The sequence below is a fragment of the Bos javanicus genome, chromosome 29 (genome assembly GCF_032452875.1).
Source record: "Bos javanicus breed banteng chromosome 29, ARS-OSU_banteng_1.0, whole genome shotgun sequence".
NCBI lineage: Eukaryota > Metazoa > Chordata > Mammalia > Artiodactyla > Bovidae > Bos > Bos javanicus.
The window spans coordinates 17373425-17401080 of record NC_083896.1 but is presented as its reverse complement, the minus strand read 5'-3'; the positions used below and the strand labels follow the sequence as shown (position 1 = coordinate 17401080).

The following is a 27656-nucleotide window of genomic DNA, read 5'->3' as shown; positions in this document are numbered from 1 at the left end:
AAAACTGGCTGGATGGCATCACTGACTCGATGGACATGAGTCTGAGTGAACTCCGGGAGTTGGTGATGGACAGGGAGGCCTGGCGTGCTGCGATTCATGGGGTCGCAAACAGTCGGACACAACTGAGCAACTGAACTGAACTGAAAACACAAATTAGTGGTGGGGATTCAGAAGTGAGCACAGTTTCCACTCCACCTCAAAAGAAGGCATTAACGGAGGAAACCGACAACCCAGCAGCTGCCAAAACTGGGCAACTACCAATGGGGGCCTGAGGGAAGCCCACCCCAGCTCCCTCATGCGCTGAGTGACGCCGTGTGGGCTGGGCTGAGGGCTGGGGCAAGGAGATTACGTCCAAGTCCCTGCCCTCCAGGTACTCAGCGACCAGCAGCTAGGGCAGACAGGTGGAAAACAAGGACAGCACAGTCTTATTTCTTATCCCAGGGCTCACGCAACACAGCCCCACTTCCCTCATTTTGCCAAGAGGGTAGAATGTTGAGCCTGCAGTCACAGTCGAATCTTATACATTGTTCACTGTATTTAATGGGAAGGTATTCACTGCCTTGATGCTAAGGGCAAAATTGCAAGTAAGAGGAAAATGGCCTGAAAATGCTACTGCTGTTAAGATGGAAGTACCAGGGTCTTGCAAGAGTTTTAGGGACTAAGGACCAGATTTGGAGATTTTAATTCAAATTCCATTTCCCATATCAGATAGACTCTCAGCCAAGGACTGGGAGCTTTGAGGAGAACTCAAAACTTCACGGAAGTTTTCATTCAGCAGAAAATTCAACACCAAGCATTCTGGTTAGCAGAGTTTTGTCTTCTGGAAGTTTTATTTTCCTGTAGGGGATTTTTATCTCCAGGCTATGTCAGAGAGCTTCTATATGAACTCAGATAAAATGTTTTCTGACCTGAACCAGAGACCACCATATCCTACATCACATCATGGTGGTTTGATGAGGAGGCAAATTCTTTGCAGCATGTGGGTACAGAAGAGAAATGCCTTAAAATAAGGATGCCAGGCTCCCAGGACACCCCCAGGCTTTTGGGGTAGCCAAGGGGCTTGCTCTGAACAAGAGCTCTTCCACTGCAAGGGAGATGATGGGGCTGAGAGCTCACTTAAATCATGGGGGCTCACTGTCCACCAGAGTTCAGGGCATCTCAGTATCTCAGTTCTCAACAGAACCCCCATCTGACCGAGCACACTGTTTATCCAGCCCTTTGCATGGCTATTCCCACCCTCTCTCCAAGCCTTTATCTATCTCTTTTTTTTCCTCATCTGCCAGGGGTTATTGGCTCTAAAAGCAAAATAATCAAGCAAACAAAATCACACATAAAAAAAAAATCCAAATAATACATCAGTGATTTGAACCAAGATAGATTATGAGGATGGATACCGGTATTGGAGGGAAGTGACAAGAATTCCTGTCTCCTTGTCAGTTTCACCCTTCGGTGTTTAAATGAAGCAGCTGGTCTGCACACCAGGCCACTGATCAAAGAGAAAGATGGTGGGCAGCAGTATTGGGCACCCACACGGCCTTACAGCTCCTCCTGCCACTCCCTTCATTTCCCCGCATCTCACTCCTACCCTTTGTCCAGCAAGCCCGGTCAAGATGGCCTCATGCTGGATCCAGCTGGCCTCTGCAGCCCTGGACAGTATACATCCCGCTGTCAGCTTCAACCCCTAAGACCCCTGGTGTCCCCTCATCCTGGGAGACAATACCCCACGTGCCCCAGAGCGGCGGAGGTTCCTTACCGATGGCAGTAGTGAGAAAGGAAACCACTTCAGACTCCTTCCCGTCATTATAGAAAGCCAGGTGCCAGATTCCTGAATCCAAATACTGGATGAAGCCGGTCTCGTGGCTAGAAGGGGGGATGGCTCCCCGAGACTGGCGCTGGGGTCCCTCCAGGCTCCGTGCCTCCTGGGTCAGGAGCCTCCTTCCATCCAGCAGCTCCACAAAGTCAAACTGAAGCACAAAGAGAGCATAATTAGCAGCGGACCTGCTTCACCACCATTCTAAGTTCTTCAGGCTTCTCCCAGGGAGGACGCAGGGAAACACAGATGAAACAGGCAAGAGAGGCCAAAGCGATGTGGAGGTTGACCAACCCACTCCAACTCCTTCCCAGACCCCATTTTGCAAGGTGGGAATCTCCTGATCCGCTGGTGAGGGCAGCAGAATTAGTAGATTATTTTTAAGTGCCAGTTGGCTGTAATTTCGGGTGTGGAGAGTCTTCCTCTGGCTGACTTTACACCTCTACATCAATCAGGACAGCCATGCTTTTTTTTTTTTTTTTTTTAGCTATGCTTTTCTGATGGGCATGTGATTAGAAACCCAGTCACTTTATGACTGAACTCCTCCAACTCCACGCAGGGGATGGCGGGAGGGAACCCTGGGGATCTAGGATGGGGCCCGGAGCACTCACTGGGTGTGCCTTAAATGTCAGTCAAGTGCAAAGGAAAATTTGATTTATATCTATCTTCCCTTTGTCAACGATCCTTTCTCAGTGCTCCAGTTTCAGGGAGCGGTTTTAGGGGAACTAAACTGGATTAGCACAAAACTCCATCAATAATTACATGCTGTGTCAAATAATACAATTTCCAATTGATCCAAGCCTGCTAGCATGAGAAACTCGAGGGAAGATAGTCACGCGGTGCTAACAACAGGCAGGTGGTGAAGTCCTACTGGTGAGCAAACCGAGCAACTGTCTACCTATCTATCTTTTAAGAAAAAAAAAAAGGGTATTTATCCTGTCTCATGTGACAATGTCTAGGGACAGGAAACCCAGGACCAGTAAATAAAGAAATCAGGGGTCCAGGCTCTCTCTACTATTCTGCAACTCCGTCCTTAGCAGATGTCTCTATCTAGCTTTTACCTAGAAATTAAGTACCTGCTGGGGGTCACAAAGGCTACATTTGGCCAGGGAATGTCTGAGGACGCCTGTGACTCATGTTACTCCAAGCCCAGGGCAGGGAGGACCTCACGCAAGTCTGCTTGTCACCCATCATGACTGGCTAAGTGTCAGTCATCCTGCTTGAGTTTTAAAGGTTTTCTGGTGCACCTGTGTCTGGGTAAATGTGAAACCCTGAAGGAGAGAAGGGATGCAAGAGATGAGGCGAGGAACCTTTATTCTGAGCCAGGTCCTGCACTAGCTGTCTTCTAGATGTGGTTATCCACTGTTCACAGCAGCCCTGCGCAGTGGGTATTGTTAGCAGCATCTGCTAGACTAGGAAACTTGTTCCAAGAGGATGTTACAGGCTCGAGGTTACACAGCTGATAATGAGAGGATTCAAACCCAGGTCTGTTTGACTCCAAGGTGCATGCTGTGCTCTCTGGATTGCATTTCCTGGATAATTTAACTTAGGAGACTGGGTACTAGTAAAAAGGCTATTGAGAGATTCCCTAGAATTCCTTCCTCTTAAAAAGCTCCAAGGATACAGCCCTACTCATCTGAAAGGCAGGGTCTGAGAGAGGGCAAATGGATGAATGGACTATAAAATTTGTGAAACTCCCTCCAAGCTCAGGGATCCAAGTTTCAGCATCAGGTTTCTTGACTTTGGTTAAGATTTGAGGTGGGAGCCCCTGGAGAGGAGAAGGGTACATAGGGTTCTGGTTTACCTGTGTGTGTGATGGAGGAAGGCCTTTTCTGCCATAAATGCCAACCAGAGCCGCCTTTCCCAGAGACACATTGAATTTCAGATGCACAGGATGGTCTATGAACACCTGAGATCTCCAGAAAGTGCCAGGAGGAATCTTCTGGGAAGCCCGTCTCCCCACGTCGATTTCTCCAGAGTCTATAAAACTGTCCTCTGGAAAGAAACTACTGGGCTTTCCTACCAAGACACAGGGAAGGGAAGACAAAAACATCACCGTTAGCCACAAGTGGAACCAGGGATCAGAGTATCTGAAGGAGCAGGGCTCTCCTCTGCCTCCCACCTCTTCTCTGCAACATTCCAGGGCCAGCCCACTCCCTGCCCTAGACTCCCCCATTGAGGAGTTAGAATGTCCAGAACTTTTTTTTTCCCAACGACGCTCAAATTGTTCTGCTAAAAATATGCATTCTTCCAAAGCAGAATGGGTCCTCTCCAAGGGCCATCTGTTTACTGCATAATTCTAGAGCTTGTTAAGATATATTTTGAGCCTAAAAATAATCACTTGCAGTCATATGAGAATAACTCTGCGCGTCTGAGCACCCGCGTGTGTGTAAAAGCATGCATGCTAAAAAAGAAAAGATAGAGGGAATGAGGTGCTGTTAATTTTTCAACTTAGAATGGTTTCCCTAGCAGTGGGAAGCATGACCTGAGCGGAGTCAGGTATTTTTCAAGTTCACTAGGATCTGAGAGACCAATTCTGGGGCTCAGACATGTGGATGAGGGGTTGTGTTGGGAGCAGGGGTAGGGATGGGGGTGGATGAGGAAGAGGGTACATCTGAACAGAGAAAACACTTCTGAAAAACGCTTCTTTGTCTGGGATGTAGGGCAATGAGTATCATTGTGCTGAAGGTGGGTAAAGCTGGGGAGATTTTTCAAGTTTAGGCACAAAACTTTTCACATACTTAGATTTCAACTCAGGCTGCCAACCCTGCAGGCCACAGGAGTGGGGGCTGGTTGAGAATAAGATTTCTCGCCCAATTCTGTCACCAATCAGGAGAGTGACAGCTTTCTGGGGGCACCTCAAGTGCCAGGAAGGAAGGCTGCTTATCAAACTTCCTCTACATAGTAATTAAACACACTCACAAGTGAAAAATATAAACCCTAACTTCCTGCCAGACATCAGCCCTCCGAGGAGTTGGCAGGGGGCAGGAGGAGAGAACGGGGCATTAAAAGACCACCCTTAGGACATGAACAAGCCAAAATCAAGTCAACAGGCTCCATCTTATTTGTCATCAGAAAGCACCCCCTGGGCATCCTAGTTTCAAGGTTTGTTGTGTTGCTAGAGATGCTGGAAGAGGCACTTTCAAGACCAAGAATCCATCTGTAAAGAAAACACATTTGTGGGAACTTTTTATAAAAAGCATTTGGGGAATAAGAAATTAAAGTGTCTTTTTTTCCTCCCCCAGCTTTGTAAGATTCCTTACAAAGCACATTTGATGCTGAAATGGAGCTTGGCAGGGCATTGTTGTAGTCATAAAATATTTTACTGTTTGAAATAATAAAATTCAATTTATATGTTAAACTTCTCCATATGTTATCATTCCCTTATAAACTCCTAGGCAGAAACATCAGGTTTTTAGCTTCAAACCGTTAAATGTTATTTTAATTAAAAATATGCCAACAGAAAAGTTAAAACGCACGCTCTCAGTAAAAGTACCAGTAGTATTCTGTCATTAGCATGGGAAAGAGCTTGCATTTAATTCCTTAATGGAAGGAATGTGCCCCAGACTTTTACCTTGAAAATGCAGACACATGCAAACCACCACACTGTGGTTCAAAGTTCAAAGACAGAAGCCAAATTCACAAAGCATTAAGATGGAAGAGAATCATTGTCACATTCTTCCTTATCTGACTTTGGGGTTCCTAATTCCACAATCCTTTTATAGTCCAGGTAGAAAAACAGTTTACCCTTCAGCCTATAATTCTGTTAGGGAAGCAGAACTAAGAGGGAGTTATGGCACAAAAGCAGGATGAGTTCTGAGCTTTTTACTCCTAGAAACTGCATAAAAATAAGCCGGAGACTCCTAATTCCAAGACCTCATCTCCTTTGTGAGTGGGTGGGAGTCAGAGCTGATGGGATTTGAGAATTGTCTGCATTCAAATAATTCCTATGTCTGAGAATAAAGAATGAAAACTTCTCCCACTTTTTGGCATGCTGTTGGAGAGCCCTGTAGTGTTCATTTCCCCTCCAGTGAGCATGTTTTTCAGAGACAGCTATTGAATTAGCCAAGCTTTTAGTTTCACAGGGCAGAGGTCAAGTCCAGAGACTCTCCAAAGGTCTGCAGGCCCAAGAGGCATACATAAATTGGCTCTTACCCCCAGAGGAGTGGCAAAAAGGGAATAGTCTTTTCTAGCACTCAACTATTTCACGAAAGCTGGCCAAAATGGGAACAAAAAAATTTACAAAATTTATATTTGGTGTGTATACCATGTTATAAAAACAGTAAATTCTGGTCTAGGGCACAGCACCCCACCAGGACCCTGACTTTCTTGGCTGAAAGAATTAGGAATTAGGAGTCTTGAGCTTATTTTCATGCAGTTTCTATGATGGAGCTTAGGATCTGGAGCTTAGGTTCAAAAGCGAGGCCTAGAAGTCACCCTGTCCAGATCCTTAGGGAAGGGGCCATGGCCCTAGTCTTTTAAGGAAAAATTTGAGAGGGGAAAGACCATGCCCATCTTGGAAATTTAACCTTTATCATTCTTTCCCATCAGTCCCCAGTGGTCCCCACATTGACTAGGGATGAGATGAAAGTTTCTAGGAGGAGGGACCTGGAGCCTGCCGAGTACCTGTGGCTGGAGGGAAAGAGGCAAGACACTGGCTGGGCTAAGTCAGAGTGAAACCACCTTCATCCTTTTCTGTCTTTCAGAAACCCTTACTGTCTTTCTCTAGATCTTATAACCTAAGAGTCTTCAGTCTTAATTCTGAGCACCAGTATGTGAGCACCAGGATAGAAAATATTCTACGACATGGCAATACCCACCAGTGGTGGAGTAGGGAGAGGGGGCAGAGGGTAGAGGCAGGTGGAGGTGAAAAGTCCTGTGTATATAAAGCTTTTTATCCGTACCTATGTTCTGGAACACAATAATAATAACAAATATCAGTAGTAGCAATAGCAGTAAAGATAGAGGTAGCAGTACTAATGGTATTATCTATCATTCATTAAATTCCAACTATGTACCGGGCATTTTTACATATATTGGTACACTTAATCCTCACGTTATTAAAATGTATATACTGAGGCTCAGAATGCGAAAGAAACCATTCAGAGATGAAGCCATTTGGGGTGCCTCTTTATTTATTAGAATATGGCTTCTCAGAACATCAAATTGATAAATTATTAATTAAAACTCTTCAAAGGTCTTTTCAATGGTAGCAGAGTATATTAACCCTCTTTAAGAGTAAAGATCTGATTTAATTCACAGTCTTAGAAGGCTAGATACCAAGGCTAGACCAGGAAGATCCAAGGCTCACTGGAGCACTTCCTGCCATCCTGGGATACAAAAAATTGACAGTTTTTATGAACTAGGATCCACACATAGACCCCAAAGTTAAAGGGAAACAGTATCTCAAAATATTCCTAAGGACACTATACAATGAGTGAGTGCCCCAGAGGCTTAACAAAGTACAAAGAGCTTAACTCAGAATTAGGGACCCCCAACAGCACAAGCTTCACAAGGCAGATTCTACTGGTAACCGTCGTTTTCTTTACAAAGACATACAGATTCAGGCTTCCCAGAGCAATGTTCTGGAAATAAACAATCATGTCTAAAAGAATTTTCTCAACAAATTGCTGAAATGATTGGCTAGCTCAGTCAAAAATAAGGGAGAGTTGGAAGAACTAAGATCCCATGCACTTCCCAAATTCACAGTCTTTATTTTCTTGAACTGAGATTTATCCATATGGAGTCTAAATTCCTAATCAACCAACATTCTCCCCCTCCCTCTACCTTTTTTGGTTCTTTTCAATGCAATAACTCGCACAAAGAATTCTTTAGTTTCCTTAGCAACTGTTTGAAATTTATTTGGTTATCAAAATAAGCTGAAAGCCCAGCTGAGCCTGTATGCAGCAATTTGCATGGTTCAAACTGATGGGCAATTTTGATTTCATTGCAGAAAGAAGAAAATGCTAACCTAGCCCACCAATTAAACCATCAGAAATGCTTGTTTATTCAATGCTTTTCCCCCTTTCTCCATTAATGCATAACATAAGTTCTTGTGGTTTTACTTCAGAAAGCTGCTGTATTTGGTTTCCATCCCATGACAGCTCTGAAATGGTTATAGCCACTTTGAAAGTACAGAATACATTGCAGTTTGATGTTATTCTCAGAGACATGATGAGCCTTTAAAATACTGGGTTCATCATATACTTCACTTGTAAAATTAAAAAATACACACCCTTTAAAAATATTCAAGCATGCCCTAAACTCTGTAGAATCTTTGAGGAAAGAATATTAATTAGTCTGGAATTCTGAGATTTCTAATGACAGACATGGAATGGCTTGGGATTTAAATGAATAAGAAGAAAAGGAACTCACATTTATTGAATACTTCCTCATAACCAGTCTTTGGAAAGATAGGTATGAGCCATCCTTGTTCCACAGATGAGGAAACTAAGGCCAAAGGAAATGGAGTGGCAGAGCCAATAAATGGCCAGACCAGGACGCAAAGCCTGGACTGTCTGGCTCCACGGCCCATCTGTCCTCTTCCTACCACACTGCTTCCCCTATCACTGTGCAATGGGGCTCTACTCTTCATTCTGGAATCAGCTCTCTTCTCTGATACCCTCAGAAAGGACAGGAAATGTGTGCTCACATCAGGGTTAGAAGCTTTCCCCCTTGAGATATGTCTAAGGAACTAGATTTTTAACATCATAGTTAAAAACATGAACTGAGTAGACACTGCTTTGACCAAGGCAAAAGAAATTAAGAACCCTGTGACAGTCTCACATAAACTCTGGGAAGCTTTGTCCTCTGTTTCTCCAGACGGACGTATTTTTTTATCACAGTAATTGCTTTTGATGCTGACCACTTTACAACATCACACTGCATTTTGGGGGTTTGTAAACAGGATTTCCAATTGCATTAGTAATGACAGATAATCCCTTTAAGCAAAAATATTCCAATGAGAGTAAACCAATAAACTGGTGCAATTTTATCTCTTATCTGCACCTCCTGCTCCTTAGGAAAAACAAAGCAAAATCCAAGCAATCCGCAAACTAATTTCATTAGAGTGGGAGATTTTAGATAGACCCAGGTCCTGTTTAAAGAAAGTTTGATAGAGATCATACAGAAAACTCACATTTTTCTAAATGAGATCTTTGAGGGTTACACATATCTTAAATCTGCATTGGTTGATACTAATCTAAAGACAGTTGTCATTTACGTATTCACCTATGGCATCTGACACTGTAAGCTGACATGGGAATCACAAGGCGACAGGCAGGACCATGGACAGAGCCAACCTGAAAAAACTTCTAAAGAAGAATCTGGTTAATCATGTGATGATGCTATTACTAATTTCACATGTAGAGCTTGTGAATTAGAACAGACTTTAGAGATAATATAGATCAATCACCTCCTTTTAATGAGGAGGAATATGAAGCCGAGAAAGTCTTTCAAGGGATTTGCTTAAGGGCATCATGAGTGGCAGCAGCTGAACTTGAACTCAGGGTTCTAGACTCCTAACCCAGAGTTCTTCCCATGACCCTATCCATGCTCCCTCCATATCCTACTAAGGTGCAAAGCAAGTGTAAGTTATTCAATGTCTTAAGTCTGAAAATCTTTATAAAGGAGAAGACTGGCTTTGCCCATCAAAATAGCAGGCAGAGGTTCTGATTTGGCTCTGTAGAAATGCCCTCAGTTTCCTTAAAGATGGTCATTGGTCAAGAGTTGATTTTGGACTTCAAGACCATTCAGAGGTCATGAATAACTGCTGTGACTAGCCATATGCTACTCTGTTAACCACACTGATCACTAGAAGACAAACTCTTAAAAGGACAGGGAAGCTCAGGAGCCACGACCCAAAGTTAGCTGAGATAAGAGGAAAGGCAGTGAAGGCTGGTGGCAGCTGTAACCACTTTGCTGACTAGGGTAACACCAGAAAAAAAAAAAGTGGTCACATGAGAAGGGATGGTCACATTCCCTAGAATGACAACCAGCCTGGCTCATGAGCTCAGACCTCCTCACTGGTGCCAGTTCTTGTGGATCTGCCACTCCTGGCTGACAGTGACAGAATTTACCAATAAGTTGGTGGCATGTTAGAAAGACCCCTAAGAAATTCAAAAAATGGGTCTATGGATGTCCCATTCAAGAATGCCAAACCCCAAATGTCACCACCACTTCCATCATTAATACAGAAACATCTGTATCTCATTGTACAGTGGGGTTCCTTATTCACATCTCCTTCAGGGTCTTATAACCATGAGGTGAGTCAGGTAGGGCAACTTATGGAGACAGCAAGAGCCCTGTGGACCACAGACCTGGGCCACGTCCCAAATTCCACTGGCAGTGTGACTCTGGCCAAGTCACTTAATCTATGTGGTCCTTAGTTTTTGCATCTAAAATGGCTGTAAACAATTATACTTACTTCACAGGATCTCTGTGAGGATTAAACATGAAATGTTCTTCACAAAAAGCTTTGAACAAACATACTGAACAAACACTAACAATTACTGTGCCTGGAGATGAGGAAACGAGCTCAGGAAAATTAAGTGACTTGCTCAAGGCCACGTGGTAGGAAAATGCTAGAACAGTGGGAGTGGTGTTTTCCTTAAACCACAAGGTCCAAGGATATTTCATGTACACCACACCCTCTACCCACCTTGCCACACACCCCACTCCAAGAGACGCCCATTCATGCCACGAGGCTGCCCCGGAAGGCGTATCATGATCCCACACCATCAAAGACGGCCGCCCAGCAGTGTGAAAGCCCACGATGCTTCCCCTGAGGTATGGGATGGGATGCCGCTGAGGACCATGAGCCCTGCCCAAGCCCCGCGATGAGCTCACAGTGACGAGGAACTGCGATGAAGACATGGGTGGCCCGGCAGCGGCGTGGAGTGCGGGGGGATGGAGGAAGCACCAGGGCATGGAGCTGTGAGTCAGGCATATGGCACGCAGGATGGCGGTCTCCTCGCTCAAAGGCAGACACAGAGGACTCACGACACGAACAACACAGCGACCCTACCTTCTGCGGCTCCTTTGCCTTTCCTGTCAGGGATCTCTAACCCAGTGCCCCCTGAGGGATACAGGGAGACGTCCGTTGGCACAGGCCAACTGCTGGCTGTGTCCTCCGTGATCTCATACATCTGCCCCTCCATCGGCTGCAGGTGCCAGTTTAGGCCAAACAGGTGCATGGCTGTGGTGAGCAATGAGAAAAGTCATCTTTTTCTGCTGGAGGCGGAAACGGGACTCCCAAGCCATAGGGGAGGGCAGGTGGGGGTGGGGAACACGGGAATTCAGTTCAGTTCAACACTGAGCCCCTGGAGAGAGCTCTGGGTGCCACGGAGGGGACTGGGTCACAGGGATGACCCGGGCACGGACCCTGCCCTCAAGGGCTCACAGTGTAGGGGTGCAGGGAGAGGAGCAGGACGGGGGGACTTTCAGGAGGTCTAGGCCTTTTGCTTTAAAAGATTAAAAATAACAATCTACAGGGGAAAACGGCAACTTGTTTCATCAAGGCTTAATTTCCTTAATATAAAAATAATGCTTACAAATAATAAGCAAAGTCCAACCACCCAGTAGGAGAACAGGCATAGGAGATGGGCAGACAGTTTATAGAATAAGAAATGCACCTGGCTCTCGGCTGTATGAAAGGACTCTCTACACATTACTCAGGGTAGAAGAAATGGAAGTTAAACTTTAAAATACGGTTCTTCATATATGGTTTGGCAAAGATTTTTAGAAGGCTGAAAATATACAGTATTGGAAGAGAACAGGAAACAAGCACTCTCATACTCAGCTGGTTTGGTGTGAGCATAAGCTGGTACAGACCTTACAGAGAGGGCAGTTCGAGAAAAGCTATAAAATAAAATACCCATACCCTTTACCCTGGAACTCAGAGATTCCAATTCTCCTCCAGATATGCTCACATTTACACAAAATTAGGTTTGTGAGTGCATACAAGGTTATTCACTACAGCATTGCTTGTAATAGCAAAACATTGGAAAGTGAAAGTCGCTCAGTCATGTCCGACTCCTTGCGACCCCCATGGACGATATAGTCCATGGAATTCTCCAGGCCAGAACACTGGAGTGGGTAGCTGTTCCCTTCTCCAGGGGATCTTCCCGACCCAGGGACCAAACCCAGGTCTCCTGCATTACAGGCAGATTCTTTACCAGCTGAGCCACCAGGGAAGCCGTAAACACTGGAAACCAGTCCACAAACAAGGAGCCAGACAAGTTACATTCATCCAATACACTGTGTGTGTGCTTAGTCACTGAGCTGTGTCCAATTCTTCGCGACCCCATGGACTTAGCCCACCAGGCTCCTCTGTCCATGGGACTTTCCAGGCAAGAATACTGGAGTGGTTGTCATTTCCTCCTCCAGGGGATCTTCCCCCACTCCCACCCGCCCCAGGGATTAAACCTGCAACTCCCGTGTCTGCTGCACTGCAGGAGGATTCTTTACCTGCTGAGCCACTGGGGAAGCCCATACAATATACTGTGCAACCATAAAAAAGAATGAGAAAACTTTTTTATACATTTTTTGGGAAGGAAAATGGTAACGTGCAGAACAATAATACACCGCCAGTATTCCTGCCTGGAGAATCTCATGGACAGAGGAGCCTGGCAGGCTATAGGCCATAGAGATGCACAGAGCTGGACACAACTGAAGCGATTTAACACATGCTCAGGACAAAAATATGAATGGAGGGACTTCCCTGGTGGTAGAGTGGATGTGAATCTACCTACCGATGCAGGAGACACAGGTTTGATCCTGGTCTGGGAAGATTCCACATGCCTTGGAGCAACTAAGCCTGTACACCACAGATACTGCAGCCCGAAGGCCTTTGCTATTCTACCTTTGGGTTAAGAAAAGGATTCTGTATATAGAGTCTGAGAGGATATGAAAGACACTGGTAACAGTGGCAACCCTCTAAAGGAAGAGATGCTAAGGGCCTGGGAAAGGGGACTGATTCACATTTTACATTTCATCACATATCTGTTGCACATTTAGCTTGTCTGCATTTTTGTAATTTGGGGGAATTCTGTGGTTTTGATTCACATGCATGCATTTCTGTTTTAAAAATTTCTTTGCAATGTAGTAACTGCTAAATAGTCTTCTGCAGCAATCTAGAAGAGATCAGTAGACACTAAAGAATGGATACTGTGCCTTGAGATATACAGTGCTCTAGGCAGCATGTTTCCAAAAAGGTTTGTGAGCTCGTACAAAGTGAAGGCGCTCAGTCGTGTCCGACTCTTTGCGACCCCATAGACTGTAGCCTACCATAGACTGTAGCCTACAGGCATCTCCATCCATGCGATTTTCCAGGCCAGAATACTGGAGTGGGTTGCCATTTTCTTCTCCAGAAATGTGTGCCTAAATCCCATTCAGGATCTAAAACTTGAGCCTTATCAACGGTCCATACTTATCCCTTCTGGGAGGCCTTCTCTGATCCCCTACATACAGAGTTAAGTACTACTCCAGTCCCTGACTCCACAGCACCTTGTGCTCAGTGTCCCTCCTTTGCTCAGTTGATGAACATTTTCTAAAAGCCAGGACCCGTGGCTGACGCTGAGAGCCAGAACCAAATCAGATACTCCCTGCTTCCAAGAGTTCAGAGGTAGGGGAGATGGACAAGCAACAAAGTACATTCAGAAGGACTGGAAGGCCCAGAGGCGGCGGTGGCTGACCCAGTAAGAGGGCCAGAGGAAGACAGCAAAGGACCAATCGACAAGAGATATGAAGGCCCACTGTAATTGTTTTCACAGAGGACCAAGGGCTTGCTAGGCAGTGTCCTGGGTAATTTGCATACATTACCTCTAATCCTCACCCAACTCAACCAGACCCAATTTACAGATGTGCATACTTAATTAACTCAGAAGGTTAATTAAAATTACGATAATTATGAAACTATGATTTCTTGAGTGTTTTCCATGTGCCAGGCATTGTGCTAAAAGCAGCAAATACAGTATTTCCTTTCATTCTCACAACAGTCCTAGAAGGTGATAATCCCATTTTTGCCGATGAAAAGACACTAAGACACAAAGACTTCAATTTACATGGCTAACAAGTGGCCTCGAATCCTAGCCTAGAATCCCAAACTCTTTGAATCCTGAAATCACAAACCATTTCCCTCTCTGGCTGGAAAAGTCAGGCTCTCCTGACTCTGCCATTCTGCCTCTCACTAGCTTTATCCAACAAGGTGGGTGGGCATTATAAAGACACCCTCCTTTACACAGGAAGCTGACTCTAAGCCTCTTACATGTCTTTTTAAGGCAGCAACAGAGGATCCTGTGAAGTAGACAGAAAGTTGTGTTATTTAGCCCGTTTGTGGAATGGTCACTGATGGTGGTCTTGAGTGGTTGTGTGACTGTCTTCAAGATGCAAAAACCTGTAGAGAAGAGCGGAGCGCAGCACAACCTTCTGACTCCTGGTCCAAACAAAACCCACTGAGGACGCACACAAGTTCGGCTTAACCAGGACCGTGTACACTGGTACCAGAGATGCGATCTGACCCTCTGCTTTCTCTTTGGTTACTATGACACAGGGGAAAGTGTCCTGGACTGACGGCAAGAAAACTGGCTTTGAATCCTAACTGCCACTTCCTAGCTAAAGTATTCTTATCTGAGAAGTGAGGATAAAAATATTTCAAAGAATTATTACATCATATGTGGTCATATAGGGCTTCCCTGGTGGCTCAGATGGTAAAGCGTCTGCCTGCAATGCGGGAGACCCGGGTTCAGTCCCTGGGTTGAGAAGATCCCCTGGAGAAGGAAATGGCAATCCACTCCAGTACTCTTGCCTGGAAAATCCCATGGATGAAGGAGCCTGGTAGGCTACAGTCCATGTGGTCGCAAAGAGTCGGAAAAGATTTCACTTTCCCTTTCTTCTTTCTATGTGGTAATATGGGCTCTCGGGTGGCTCAGATGGTAAAGAATCTGCCTGCAATGCAGGAGATCTGGGTTTGGTCCGTGGGTCGGGAAGATCTAGAAAAGGCAATGGCAACCCACTCCAGTATCTTTGCCTGGAAAATCCCAAGGATGGAGGAGCCTCGCGGGCTACAGTCCAGGGGGTTGAAAAGAATCAGACACAACTGAATGACTAACAATTTCACTTTGGGTGATAACATATGGCAAAGCATATTATAAACTGTACCCATGTGTGATTGCTGTATTTTATAACCATTATATTCATACTGTTGATGATACTGATAAAACAGTAGCTCACATTTATAGAGCACTTTTTAGGTACCAAGCACTCAATGAAGTGCTTCAGACTGCTCCTTACTGTCCCTGTGTAGTTTCCAATAATAATAAAATTCACCGGCCTGTTAGAAGTGACTATGCTGCTACTTCTGGGGCTGAATTAGCTCACAGTTCTGCTTACCTTCTTACCGTTTCAATCTATTTACTGGCAACTCCAAAGGTAGTGGAAAAATTGCCTGAACTGCAGACAACTCAGATATATGCAGTTAAATGAGCAGGGCTTCGTTGCCTATTAGAATCAATTATCTCATCTAAGTGTGCAAAGAGAGCTGTCTTGTTAAAAGGTCAGGAGAATTAACTAATCCCACGATGAACAGACTCTCACAGCTTTGTGAAGAGAAATATTTTTATTGTCAAAGCTACCTCTTATTTTAATAAGATGCAAAAGCAAGTTCTTGCTTTAAAAAAAAAAAAAAAGTAGGCGGAGGGGGAAGAAAAGCCAGTGAAAAAAGTATTCCAGGTGAAAACGCTAACAAGATCTGGCGTTCCAGGGCAGTTAATTAGGGCACAGCAGCCCACCACTGGACGGGGGAGGATGTCGGCTCCTCTGCTTCTCAGCCTGGCCCCCACCCCCCACCGGTGATCATAAACAGGGGCCCCCACAGCTGTGAGGCTGGCGGGTCTCTCGGTCAATCTGCAGACGATGTGCTCCTGGAAACCAGCAAGGGAAGCCAGGTCTGGATCCAGCTGTAACTGGACTCTCAGGAGACCCAGTCCTCCAGAAATAATTCTGGAGGCTGGCGGTAGGCAAGTGAGTATGGGGCCACCAAAACTGGGCTGAGAAATGGCCGGCTAGAAGGAAAGATATAGAGAGATAAGGATACAGAGTCAGAGAAGCCAAGTTCCACAGGTAATGTCATCTTAGCGCCAGAATGAAAGGGACCTTCAACCTGCGATCCAGTCTTAAATATGTCATGCTAGGGGCCCCTCGACTCTTCTACTGTACTGTTTGATGGGTGGTCAATTTTACACCCAATGGAAAGACAGAAGGAAGGAAAATGGTTTGCTCTGTTCTCTTCTCAAAGCACACAAAGCTTACTTGGTCAGAGACTGTCCAAAGAAAACACAAGCTCAAGCAACCATTTTTCTTTGTCCTTGATAACAATAACAACAGTAACTCAAAACCCGGTATCAACTGGAGTGCATACATGCATGGATGCTAAGTCACTTCAGTCACGTCCGACTTTTTGCAACCCTATGGACTGTAGCCTGCCAGGCTCCTCTGACCATGGGGATTCTCCAGACAAGAATACTGGAGGAGTGGGTTGCCATTTCCTCCTCCAGGGGATCTTCCCAACCCAGGGATCAAACCCAGGTCTCTTATGTCTCCTGCATTGGCAGGCAGGTTCTTTATCACTAATGCCACCTGGGAAGCCCACCTGGACTGCACCAGTTCAGTCCCTCAGTCGTGTCTGACTCTTTGCGACCCCATGAATCGCAGCACGCCAGGCCTCCCTGTCCATCACCAACTCCCTGAGTTCACTCAAACTCACGTCCATCGAGTCGGTGATGCTATCCAGCCATCTCATCCTCTGTCGTCCCCTTTCCACCCTGCCTCTAATCCCTCCCAGCATCAGAGTCTTTTCCAATGAGTCAACTCTTCGCATGAGGTGGCCAAAGTACTGGAGTTTCAGCTTTAGCATCAGTCCTTCCAAAGAAATCCCAGGGCTGATCTCCTTCAGAATGGACTGGTTGGATCTCCTTGCAGTCCAAGGGACTCTCAAGAGTCTTCTCCAACACCACAGTTCAAAAGCATCAATTCTTCGGTGCTCAGCTTTCTTCACAGTCCAACTCTCACATCCATACATGACCACTGGAAAAACCATAGCCTTGACTAGACGGACCTTTGTTGGTAAAGTAATGTCTCTGCTTTTTAATATGCTATCTAGGCTGGTCATATCTTTTCTTCCAAGGAGTAAGCGTCTTTTAATTTCATGGCTGCAGTCACCATCTGCAGTGATTTTGGAGCCCCCACAAATAAAGTCTGACACTGTTTCCACTGTTTCCCCATCTATTTCCCATGAAGTGATGGGACCAGATGTCATGATCTTAGTTTTCTGAATGTTGAGCTTTAAGCCAACTTTTTCACTCTCCTCTTTCACTTTCATCAAGAGGCTTTTTAGTTCCTCTTCACTTTCCGCCATGCATACTACATGCCATATTCTTAATTTATAGTAATCAATGTAATCCTCATGGAAAGATGGGTTGAAAAACCACTGGCTCACAGGTACAATGGAATTGAGTCAGGAGACAGACAGGCTCCAGGCTGCTCAGCTTCTTGCCTGTGGACAGAAACTTCCTAATAGCAGAAACTCCACAAAGGCAGGATGATGGAGGAGGCTGGGCCCTGACTGGATAAGAGATAAAAGACCACATATTCCTCATTTTCAAAGTCAAGGAGACCGTCCCACTACACATGCGCAGAAGGGCTCCTTGAAGGTCAAAAGAGAAGGGGTGCTACCCCATAGTAAGTGATGTCAACTACCCATAAGTCTCTTCGCTAGAGTCCATCTTGGTTAAGGGATGAGTATGCACACAGGGGAGGATCCTGAGACACACCAAATACAGACTCAGAGCCAGGCAAAGCAAAATGATGGGCCAAAGGAAACCAGGAAGGCATGCCCCATAAAAGTGATTCAAACCACCACCAGGGCGTGACTCTCTCTCCGTATGTGTCTATCTGCACAGACTGTACTCTCTTTTCCTCCTAGTGAATGCTTGTTTCACTACTTTCCATCTTTGCGGGAGTTCTTTTTCTGCAAAGCTGAAGGGCCAGGGCCTTGTCACCATGGGCCTAGTGGCTAGGATTTGGTGCTCTCACTAACGTGACGTGACCTCAATCTCTGGCCAGGAACCCAAGCCCTGCTTCAAGCCACTGCAGGCTGGGACCACCAGAGATCAGAACTGAAAAGAAACTGAGCTATGGGGATATATTTTTGATATACTTCAGAGTAAGTTACCTAACACCACAGAGCTGGTATAAGTTTGAGGTGAAATTTCAAACTCAGGAGTCTGTGTTCCCCAGCCAAGATTCCTCTTTTATATGGTTTACTTTAAATAGATTAAAATGGGTAATAAAGGCTGAAATGAATCTGTGGGGGTCCCCATGGTGATAATATTTCTTACCCCACAGCAGCCCTCATTTGCAGCTGTGGACAGCAGTCAGTGCATGCTATCCAGAGGACTTGGAAGTAACCACCAAGTATCCCAAAAGGCTCAGAAGTATACACAGTCCTCTTCAGTCTGCTTTAAGACCAGGCCACTGAAACAGTATAAATTATAATCATCGTAATCCCCTTTTCCAGAGGAATTAATGGTAACCATCAATGTACATCACAGGATTATCTAAATTATACTCTGAGGTATTTATACAACTGTGTGTACAAAACTCTCCCAAGTACATGGAAAGTGATCTAAATAATGAACGTGATACTGGTGTTCCCTTTAAACTAGTTTGTAATTAAATAAAAAGGTGAAAAGATGTTAAAGAGTTCAGAAAAAGGATGTGGAAAGGTAGTGAGTTCACAGGATCACCCACGTTGAAATGTTAATGATTTCTAAAAGCCAGGAGCTAGGGTGGGAGAATTTTCTTATTCCCTCAGTTGTGGTCCCTCTGATCCCAGGGCTGACATTTTCCAGTTGCCTTTTCCTGCCCAGCAAGACATGAGAGAAGGCTGGGAAAGTGCAAGCTCCATCTTGACATTTTTAAGAAAAACGCCCAATAGATGTTCAATGTTGACAGTTCCCCCCTCCCAGCACCCAGCCAGCAGGAGGCAATTAACAAAGTCATTGTGCAGGAGTCACCAATGTGCACAGGAGAGGTTCTACCGTCACAAGACGCTTCCCTTCCCCAAATCGAAAGCACAAAGCCACTTGCATTTGTGAATCAGCAGCTCCAGGTAGTGATTAGAGATGAAGCTCTAATCAAGAAACTGTTGGCTCCAGTGGCAGTTTTTTTTTTTGGCTTCAAAAGGCAGCGGGACCCAACCAAGGTGCACGGCTATCTACTTTTCTGTTTAAGTTAGTGCCCAGTTGCTTGTTGCATCATTTCTGTAAGATATAACTCATTGGAGTTCTCCTATTTATGGTCCTGTAAGGTGGAAAGCACAAAGCAGAAAGGCGAAACAGTAACAACCACAAAATGACAGTTTCCTTCCCCGAGTTCTACCCCGGGTTTTGCACCAAAGCCACAACATTCAAAGGCTTCAAGCTTAGAAGTCATATACACAGAGCTGTACACTGCAGTGCATTATTAAGAAAATCAGAAGCAATGTACATGTCTTAAAACAGGAGAATGACTGAGCTAAATTATGATACAGGGACTGGATGGAATGTAAGCTAATCATTATGAAAAATAACTGATACTCCTGAAAGATGATGCTGTGAAAGTGCTGCCCTCAATAAGCCAGCAAATCTGGAAAACTCAGCAGTGGCCACAGGACTAGAAAAATCAGTTTTCATTTCAATCCCAAAGAAAGGCAATGCCAAAGAATGCTCAAACTACCGCAAAATTGCACTCATCTCACATGCTAGTAAAGTAATGCTCACAATTCTCCAAGCCAGGCTTCATGAACATGAACTGTGAACTTCCAGATGTTCAAGCTGGATTTAGAAAAGGCAGAGGAACCAGAGATCAAATTGCCAACATCTGCTGGATCATCGAAAAAGCAGGAGAGTTCCAGAAAAACATCTATTTTTGCTTTATTGAGTATGCCAAAGCCTTTGACTGGATCACAACAAACTGGAAAATTCTTCAAGAGATGGGAATACCTGACCACCTGACCTGCTTCCTGAGAAATCTGTATGCAGGTCAAGAAGCAACAGTTAGAACTAGACATGGAACAATAGACTGGTTCCAAATTGGGAAAGGAATATGTCAAGGCTGTATATTGTCACCCTGCTTATTTAACTTCTATGCAGAGTACATCATGTGAAATGCTGGGCTGGATGAAGCACAAAGCTGGAATCAAGATTGCCGGGAGAAATATCAATAACCTCAGATACACAGATGACACCACCCTTATGGCAGAAAGTGAAGAAGAACTAAAGAGCTTCTTGATGAAAGTGAAGGAGGAGAGTGAAAAAGTTGGCTTAAAACTCAACTTTCAGAAAACTAAGATCATGGCATCTGGTCCCATCACTTCATGGCAAATAGATGGGGAAACAATGGAAACAGTGACAGACTTTATTTTGGGGGGCTCCAAAATCACTGCAGATGGTGACTGCAGCCATGAAATTAAAAGACACTTACTCCTTGGAAGAAAAACTATGACCAACCTAGACAGCATATTAAAAAGCAGAGACATTACTGTATCAACAAAGGTCTAGTCAAAGCTATAGTTTTTCCTGTGGTCATGTATGGATGTGAGAGTTGGACTGTAAAGAAAGCTGAGCACCGAAGAATTGATGCTTTTGAACTGTGGTGTTGGAGAAGACTCTTGAGAGTCCCTTGGATTGCAAAGAGATCCAACCAGTCCATCCTAAAGGAAATCAGTCCTGAATATTCATTGGAAGGACTGATGCTGAAGCTGAAACTCCAATACTTTGGCCACTTGATGAGAAGAACACTCATTGGAAAAGACCCTGATGCTGGGAAAGACCGAAGGCAGAAGGGACAACAGAGGATGAGATGGTTGGATGACATCACTGATGCGATGGACATGAGTTTGAGTAGGCTCCGGGAGTTGGTGATGGACAGGGAAGCCTGGCGTGCTGTAGTCCATGGGATTGCAGAGAGTCAGACATGAGTGAAAAGCTGAACTGAACTGACAATGAGCAATGAGGGCAAATGCTTATCATGTAATTTTAAGGGGGAAGAAAGTAGGACACAGAGTTGCATGTTTTTGCGTGCATAGTATGTTTATAAAAAAACATCTAGAAAGACATATGTAAAAACGACATCAGGCTTTGAATCACAGTGTAGGATGTGTGACAAATTTTCTGCACTGATTTCCAAACTCATTTCCATGCTGTTTACCTTAAAAAGGAAGTTCTACAACCCAGTCTCAGGAGGAGCAAGAGTACAAAAACGATAGAGCAGAGCGGGGAAATTCCGGTTTTGAGTCTATGCCACAGGTCAGACGTTTAGGCAAGGGGAATTCCATACGCTATTTCATTCAGTCCTTACATAAACCTTGAGAAAATGATCAGTATTCCCATTTCACAAATGAAGAAAGGGGAGGCTCATAGAGGCTTCATGATCTTCCCAAAGACACCTCCCAAGATACTTTCCATGTTTACACCCTGACTGCCATAGGCATGGCTGACCTCCACAGTCAAAACCATGCAAAATCAAGTGACTTTGGCAGGATCAGTTGTCAAATGGGGGTCTATCTGGAGCCTTCAGAGCTGTATCATTTCCTAGGGTCCTGATTCTGGATAAATGACTTTGCCTTTCTGAGTCTCAGTTTCTCTATCTGTAAAACAGATAGCAATATTACATTAAAGGATTAAATGGAACAACACGCATGATTTGTTTAGAACTGTGCCTGGCACACAGTAGGAACAAAGCAAACGGCAGCTGTCATCATTGCTGTCATTTTGCTCTGATTTTCCTAAATTCGAGATCCCTTGAAAGACCTGTTTAAGCCAACTCTGCCCATCACCTTTCCTTCTCTCCATACATGGCCCTTAATTTCCCTCCCATGCCAACTGCAAAAATGCCAACTGAAAATTCCTTTGAGTTGAGGGCTTTGGGCAAAGGAGCTCGAGATATTTGCCCAATGGATAAAACAGTTTTTAAAAGCGGAATCAGTATAAAGCAGCCTGACAGGATCCTACTGGTGACTACGTGGGGCTAATTTTAAATCAAGTAAATATATTGCCTTTCTTCCCATCTCTGGATAAACCTGACTGCAACAATCAGGGTTACTGTCTCTCACCCCCAAATTAAGTGTTTTCTGGAGAATGGACTCTGGCACACTTAATCATTTTTCTGCACCACGCAATGCTGTGGGGAAAGGAGGCCTTTCAGCAAGGATTTGCTGGCAGCCACTCGATATTTCTGTAAAACAAGTTGAGGAGGGGATGGGTGCTAGAAAAGGGGGCGGTGGGCACAGCCACTGTCAGTGCAGAGATGAAAGGTCAATTTAACTGGAGGGCATTGAAAACTGGTGACACAGCAAGTTGTAGGGGAACTGGGGCTGGAATCTAATTTGTGCAGAATGGAGTAAACAGCTATTATTGCAGTAATGGAATTAGAAAGCTGTCTTCTCGGGGCACCTTTCACCCAACGGGCTCTACTAAGACCTCTTCCGTGCATGACTAGTCTAGGGGTTGGCCACCTCCACCACCCCTTGGACGGACCTCAGCCCAGTAATCCAACCTCTTCCTGCCCTGCTGTGCTGCTTCCAGACACAAGAAAATGAAGGCATGAAACACACTGGTTACGAGCACAGGCTTCATAGCCACGCAGCCCTGGGTTCCGTTTCTGGTTCTTGTGTTTACAGTTCTATGACTTCATTCCTGTTATTCAACTCCATTGAGTCTCGGGGTCCTCCTCTATAAAATGGTGATAATAGTGTCTAGCTCCAAAGAACTGCTGTGAAGATGGAAGAACGTGTTTCACGAGCTTATCGTGTTGCTTGGCATTCGCTCCAATTGACTACCAGAGGGTAAGCGTCTATGTATCATCATCACCATCATTTGCAGTGTATATTAAGGTTTTCACTGAGAAGGGAAGTAAGGAGATTTCTTGAAGAAGTGGAGAACTCTTTTGAGTTTTTGCTCTGGTTGGCGGCTGTTGAGGGGGATGGGTATGGATGTTGTTCTGACTGAACCTGAGTCCTGCTCACTGGGGAGATGGGACTTAGGCTTGACTGGGACAGAGGCTGGAACAACGCTGAGCCCAAGTCTCTGAATTCATCACTGGGAGTCCTCTCCACTAAATGACGCTGCCACTGAGTCACAGCAGAAAATGTTGTGAGAGCAGGAAAGCCCCGCTCAGGGCTTGTGCCTCCAACGGGGGCTGCACTCTCAGACCAGAGGAGTCATCTTCTTGAGCCTAAAGTAGAGGGAATGAACCCCTGGGGCAGGTGATGTCAGCCTACCAGGAGGCCCTCCCTCCAAGGCAGGGATCATGTTCTTGTCTCCACCAAGCCCCCAGCATCTGGCCCACAGGAGAGAAGGAGAAACAGAGGCAAGGAAGGAGACAGACGTAATTAGGACCGTTACTGAGACAATAATGGCTTCCTTTATGAAACATCGCACCATGTGCCTGACACAGTGGGGGAGGGCGCATGTTCATTCCGTTGTTTAATCCCACCACTTTTTAAGCAAGACTGTATCTCCACTTTATGGATTGCAAGGACCTCAAAACAGAGTGACCAAGTAGATATTATTCACCTGATCTTGTATCTCTAGAAAACCAAGGTGCAGAATCATCCATCATTGTGCCACTTGTCATGGCGGCACCAAGACCCAAACCCAGGTTCTGGGTCACGGCACGCCCTGAGTCCTTCGCAGACCACTGTCAGAGCCCAGGGCAGGCCTCCCTGCCATCCTGATCAGAACAACATGCAGCTTCTGAGTAAATCACGGCCAACAGAGCAGTCAAGGAAGCGACGCCACTGCAACTCCATGCAGCGGAAGACACACCACCTCCCCTTCAAACTCAAGGTGTCACTAAGAATCCAGTAAGCAGAGACACTCCTGGGGTCACAAGCCCATCTAGCTGCTCCTGCTGGGGTGTGAAGCCAGCCCTGCCCTAGCAGAGCTACACAGCCGGCCTGGGAAACCAGGGAAAGTGCCTGTCATTTCCCCAGAGGAGGCAGAAGGCTGGTCTGGAGCTCTCTAGGTTCCCTTTCTTTATGGTGTTTGCAAGCAAGCACCAAGGCCATTCACTGGGCTATCTAAAGCATTTCTATAAAAGGTGTCTCAACTTAGCCAAGGACCAGCCTCTTATGTGTGAGGCCTTGTCCCCGCCACCGAACCATCAAACGGGGCTGAAGCAACCGGGGGCTTGGTTCTGCCTTGGGAGCTCCAGCAGGAGGATGTGCCTGTTGCTAGGTTCCATTTCCATAGCTACTAGAGAAATGTCCTGTCGCAGGGCTCCGTGAGGCACCCGCCCATCGCCTGGTTTCCTTTGGCAAACCAACCACGTAACTAGCTTGCTTTTTTTTTTTTTTTTCTCAGTGATCAAAGTCAATTAGGAGGTGGTCCCCGCTGTACCTCTAAATGGAGTTTTAATTTGTGTATATATTATTAGGATAGGCCTTTCCCCTCCGGAACAGTCAGTTCAGTGGGAAGAATGAGGGCGGACAGCTTAACACTGAGTCTGCCACCTGGATTTGTAACGAGGGATGCTATTTCTTTATAATGAGAAGCGTTTTGAAAGAGTGTGGTAAACTCTCATGGAACAGAGTGTGCAAGTGTTCCTCTTTTATTCACCACAGCTTCCCAGGCTCCTGCCCATGGGAGTCTTTTCTAGCTCTTTGGAGTTAGACTACATCTTCGTGCCTCTCTGCTGTGTCTGAGCATAGAACCAGGCACTCAGTTCTTGGATATTCTAGGGACCCCTGGTTTGACTCAGCCCTTTGGCTAGGAAGTTTAGGACAGCCTGGAGCTCCAGGCACCATGTTGATGATGATGATAACCACAGCTGCTGTCATTAACGATACCAAGCACTCTGCTTAGTGCTTGATAAACGTGTCGGTGTTAGTTGCTCAGTCATGTCTGACTCTTTGTGACCCCATAAACTGTAGCCTACGAGGTTCCTTTGTCCATGGGATTTCCCAGGCAAGAACAGAAGAATAGGAGTGGGTGGCCATTCCTTTCGCCAGGGGATCTTCCCAGCCCAGAGATCGAACCCGTGTCTCCTGCATTACAGGCCGATTCTTTCATCTGAGCCACAAGGGAAGCTGTTATCAATTAATCCTTGCAAAGCCGTACACTGTAGGTACTACTGTTATCCTCACTTGCAAGAGGAGGGGACTAAGGCTCTAAGAGGTCCGACAACTTGCCCAAGGTCACACGTTTCATAAGCGGTAGAGTCACTTGAGATCTGAACTGAATCCAGACTGCCCAGAATCTGTCCCCAGCCACTATACATACACTGCCTTTCTGGTTAGATGTGAAACTGTGGAAATGACAAAAATGGAAAATAAAAGAGATCTCATTATTACATGGACCTGCCGTACTGCTCAAACTCTGTTGGTGATATTTCTCATGAGGCTAGAAAACTCCAGCATTTGGAAGGCTTATCAAGTACAGTACCCGACACTCCTCATGGCTTCTCCCTGTCCTGGAGCCTGTGTTTGTGTGGGTTTCTCCTGTTCCTTGAACACTCTTGTCCATCCAGGCCCCAGCCTTCACTGATGCAATGCCTCTATGTGGAATGGCCACTACCTTCCCTATTTTTAAAATCATTCTCCCATCCTTCAAGGCCTACTTCAAACCTTGACATCTTCTGTGAGAATTTCCACCGTAGCCCATGGTCATAAGTGCCCTCTGCTCTCCCATCCGTCCCGGTTCCTACCCATTACTTCAGCACCTCTCCTGTGTCCACTGCCCGGACAGCCTGTGTCCAGGTGCTCCCTGACACTTGATGTCTCTGCTGCCCACCTATGTGCCCAGTGGATCAGATCTGTAGAGAAAGCCAGGCTCCCAGCTCTCGTCTTAACCAGCTATGCAACTGGAGGTAAGTCACCTAACCACTCTGATCCTCAATTTTTCTATCTGTAGAAAGGGAAAGTATATAAAGTCATCTCCTGGGGTTCTTATAAGGATTAAATTTAAGGAAAGCCCTTCATAGATTATCAAGTGTATTGAAAATATAAGACATTATTATTATGTTGCTTAATCAATGAAAGGAAGAACACCCAGGTTTAATACACAGACTAATGCAAAGATTTACATGGGAAACTTCCTATGCAGCCCCAGACTGACACAAGTAGGGATATGCACAGAACAGTTTAATAAATTTAATGCTTTACAGAAAAGTGAGGATGCATAAACAAGTTTCGAAAGAAGAGTTTTCAGGTAAAGAAAAATGCTACTTCTAAAATTCTCATTTTGAGTCTTTGCTACCTCACCATTCTACCTCCTCTCAAATATCTTTTTTGCCTGCATAGTGGGCAGAATCATATATGTGCTCATATGCACAGAGAGACTCGCACAGTAACACACACACAAGTCCAAAGAGCCTGTCTTGCTGTAAAATTCTACAGATGGCCTGAATGGTAAAATTTAGGACAATGTGATGAAACGCAGGCCAGAGCACAATTAATGATACTGGCATTTTTTTTCCCTCTTCCCCCTCTGGAGGCTATGAGCAAAATCTAACTCCAGGCTCAAAGGTGCAATAAATCTAGCTGTCTGCCAAACACTAGCAGGAAAGGCCTCCTCTGAAATGAAATGTTACACTGGTGACAAGCTAATGCCACAGCCCCATGGAGCCTGGAGGACAGCGAATCAGATAACACGAGGGGCCAGGGCTCAATAAGCAATGTGTATCGAGGTCCCTGATGTCATCTGGGCCTCCTCTGCTCTCCAGTCCTGGAGCACTCTGCGTGCACACCACAGCTCCACTCAATGCCACGGATACCCGTGGCAATCCTGGCACAAGGCACGTCCCAGGGTGGGGTGGGGGCAGTCGTGGATACTCCATTTTCTTCCATAAGAAAAGGTAATTTCTCTCTTAGTAAGGAGCTCCCTGCATCCTCTCAGCAGCTCAGATCGGTAAACCATGCCAGTCCCACCCCAGCCCGACTCCAGCTCTGGGAATCGCAGAGCACACTGTGAAGAGGGCAGGCTCTGCGGCAAATTCTGGCTCTCGCACTCACTAGTGATGTGGCCTTGGAAACTGGCTTGTTCTCCTCAGGCCTTAGTTTCTCATCTATGAGATGGAAATAAAAACAGAATGGAACCTAGCACATGGCTGTGCTGTGCTCACTCGCTCAGTCGTGTCCGACTCTTGCGACCCCGTGGACGGTAGCGCACCAGACTCCTCTGTCCATGGGGATTTTCCAGGCAAGAATACAGGAGTGGGTTGCCATGCCCTCCTGCAGCGGATCTTCCCAATCCAGGGATTGAACCCAGGTCTCTCTCCTACATTGCAGGCATATTCTGTACCATCTGAGCCCCCCGGGCAGCCTAGCACATGGCTGGTACTTGACAAATGTCTGCTGGATGGGTAGGATCACTGAAAGCTTAAATGAGAGATACATGTAGCAGAACGTGGCTGGCACGTGGTTAGCTCTTGATGCATGTGAGCTGCCACCTCTGTTAGATCAGAGGAGGTCGTGGTAGGGAAGGGGGCAGAGGACATCCCTGGAGAGGATGGCAAAGTCCCCTTGTTTGCTCTGGGCCTCAGGGATGGAGTGTGGCAGCAGGGGAAGACATCGGAGGAGGGCTCTGAGAGCCAGCATCGTCTAATTACGGAACACAGGACCTGGAATCATAAAACCTGGTTTCTAGACCCAGCTCCATGACTTAGCTGTCCTTCCAGGTAAACAAGCAATTTAATTGCAGCAGGCCTCAGTTTCCATATCTGGGGTTTGCAGGATTTAAAAAAAAATGCAGTTAATAATCTTCTACAGTGCAGGGATGTTGGGGATGACTGATGGATTTGAAAGGCCTCA

General features: G+C 45.7%; 1 protein-coding gene and 1 long non-coding RNA gene across 9 annotated transcripts in view; one reads left to right on the top strand and one right to left on the bottom strand.

Annotated features, from left to right (window-relative positions):
* Positions 1–27656, bottom strand: part of TENM4 (teneurin transmembrane protein 4) — an 854243-nt gene that overhangs the window by 209454 nt on the left and 617133 nt on the right. For 7 of the 8 annotated variants that reach the window (XM_061407667.1, XM_061407664.1, XM_061407669.1 and 4 more), the window contains 3 exons: positions 10836–11006; positions 3615–3829; positions 1754–1964 (listed from right to left, as the gene is read on the bottom strand). In XM_061407667.1, the coding sequence (XP_061263651.1) occupies positions 1754–1964; positions 3615–3829; positions 10836–11006 (597 nt within the window). The remainder of the gene's footprint in view (positions 1–1753; positions 1965–3614; positions 3830–10835; positions 11007–27656) is intronic. The other variant, XM_061407670.1, reaches the window with a different exon arrangement.
* On the top strand, positions 24118–26886 carry LOC133241751 (uncharacterized). The gene is made up of 3 exons (XR_009734678.1): positions 24118–24176; positions 25460–25714; positions 26746–26886. It is a non-coding gene; the product is annotated as an uncharacterized LOC133241751 (long non-coding RNA).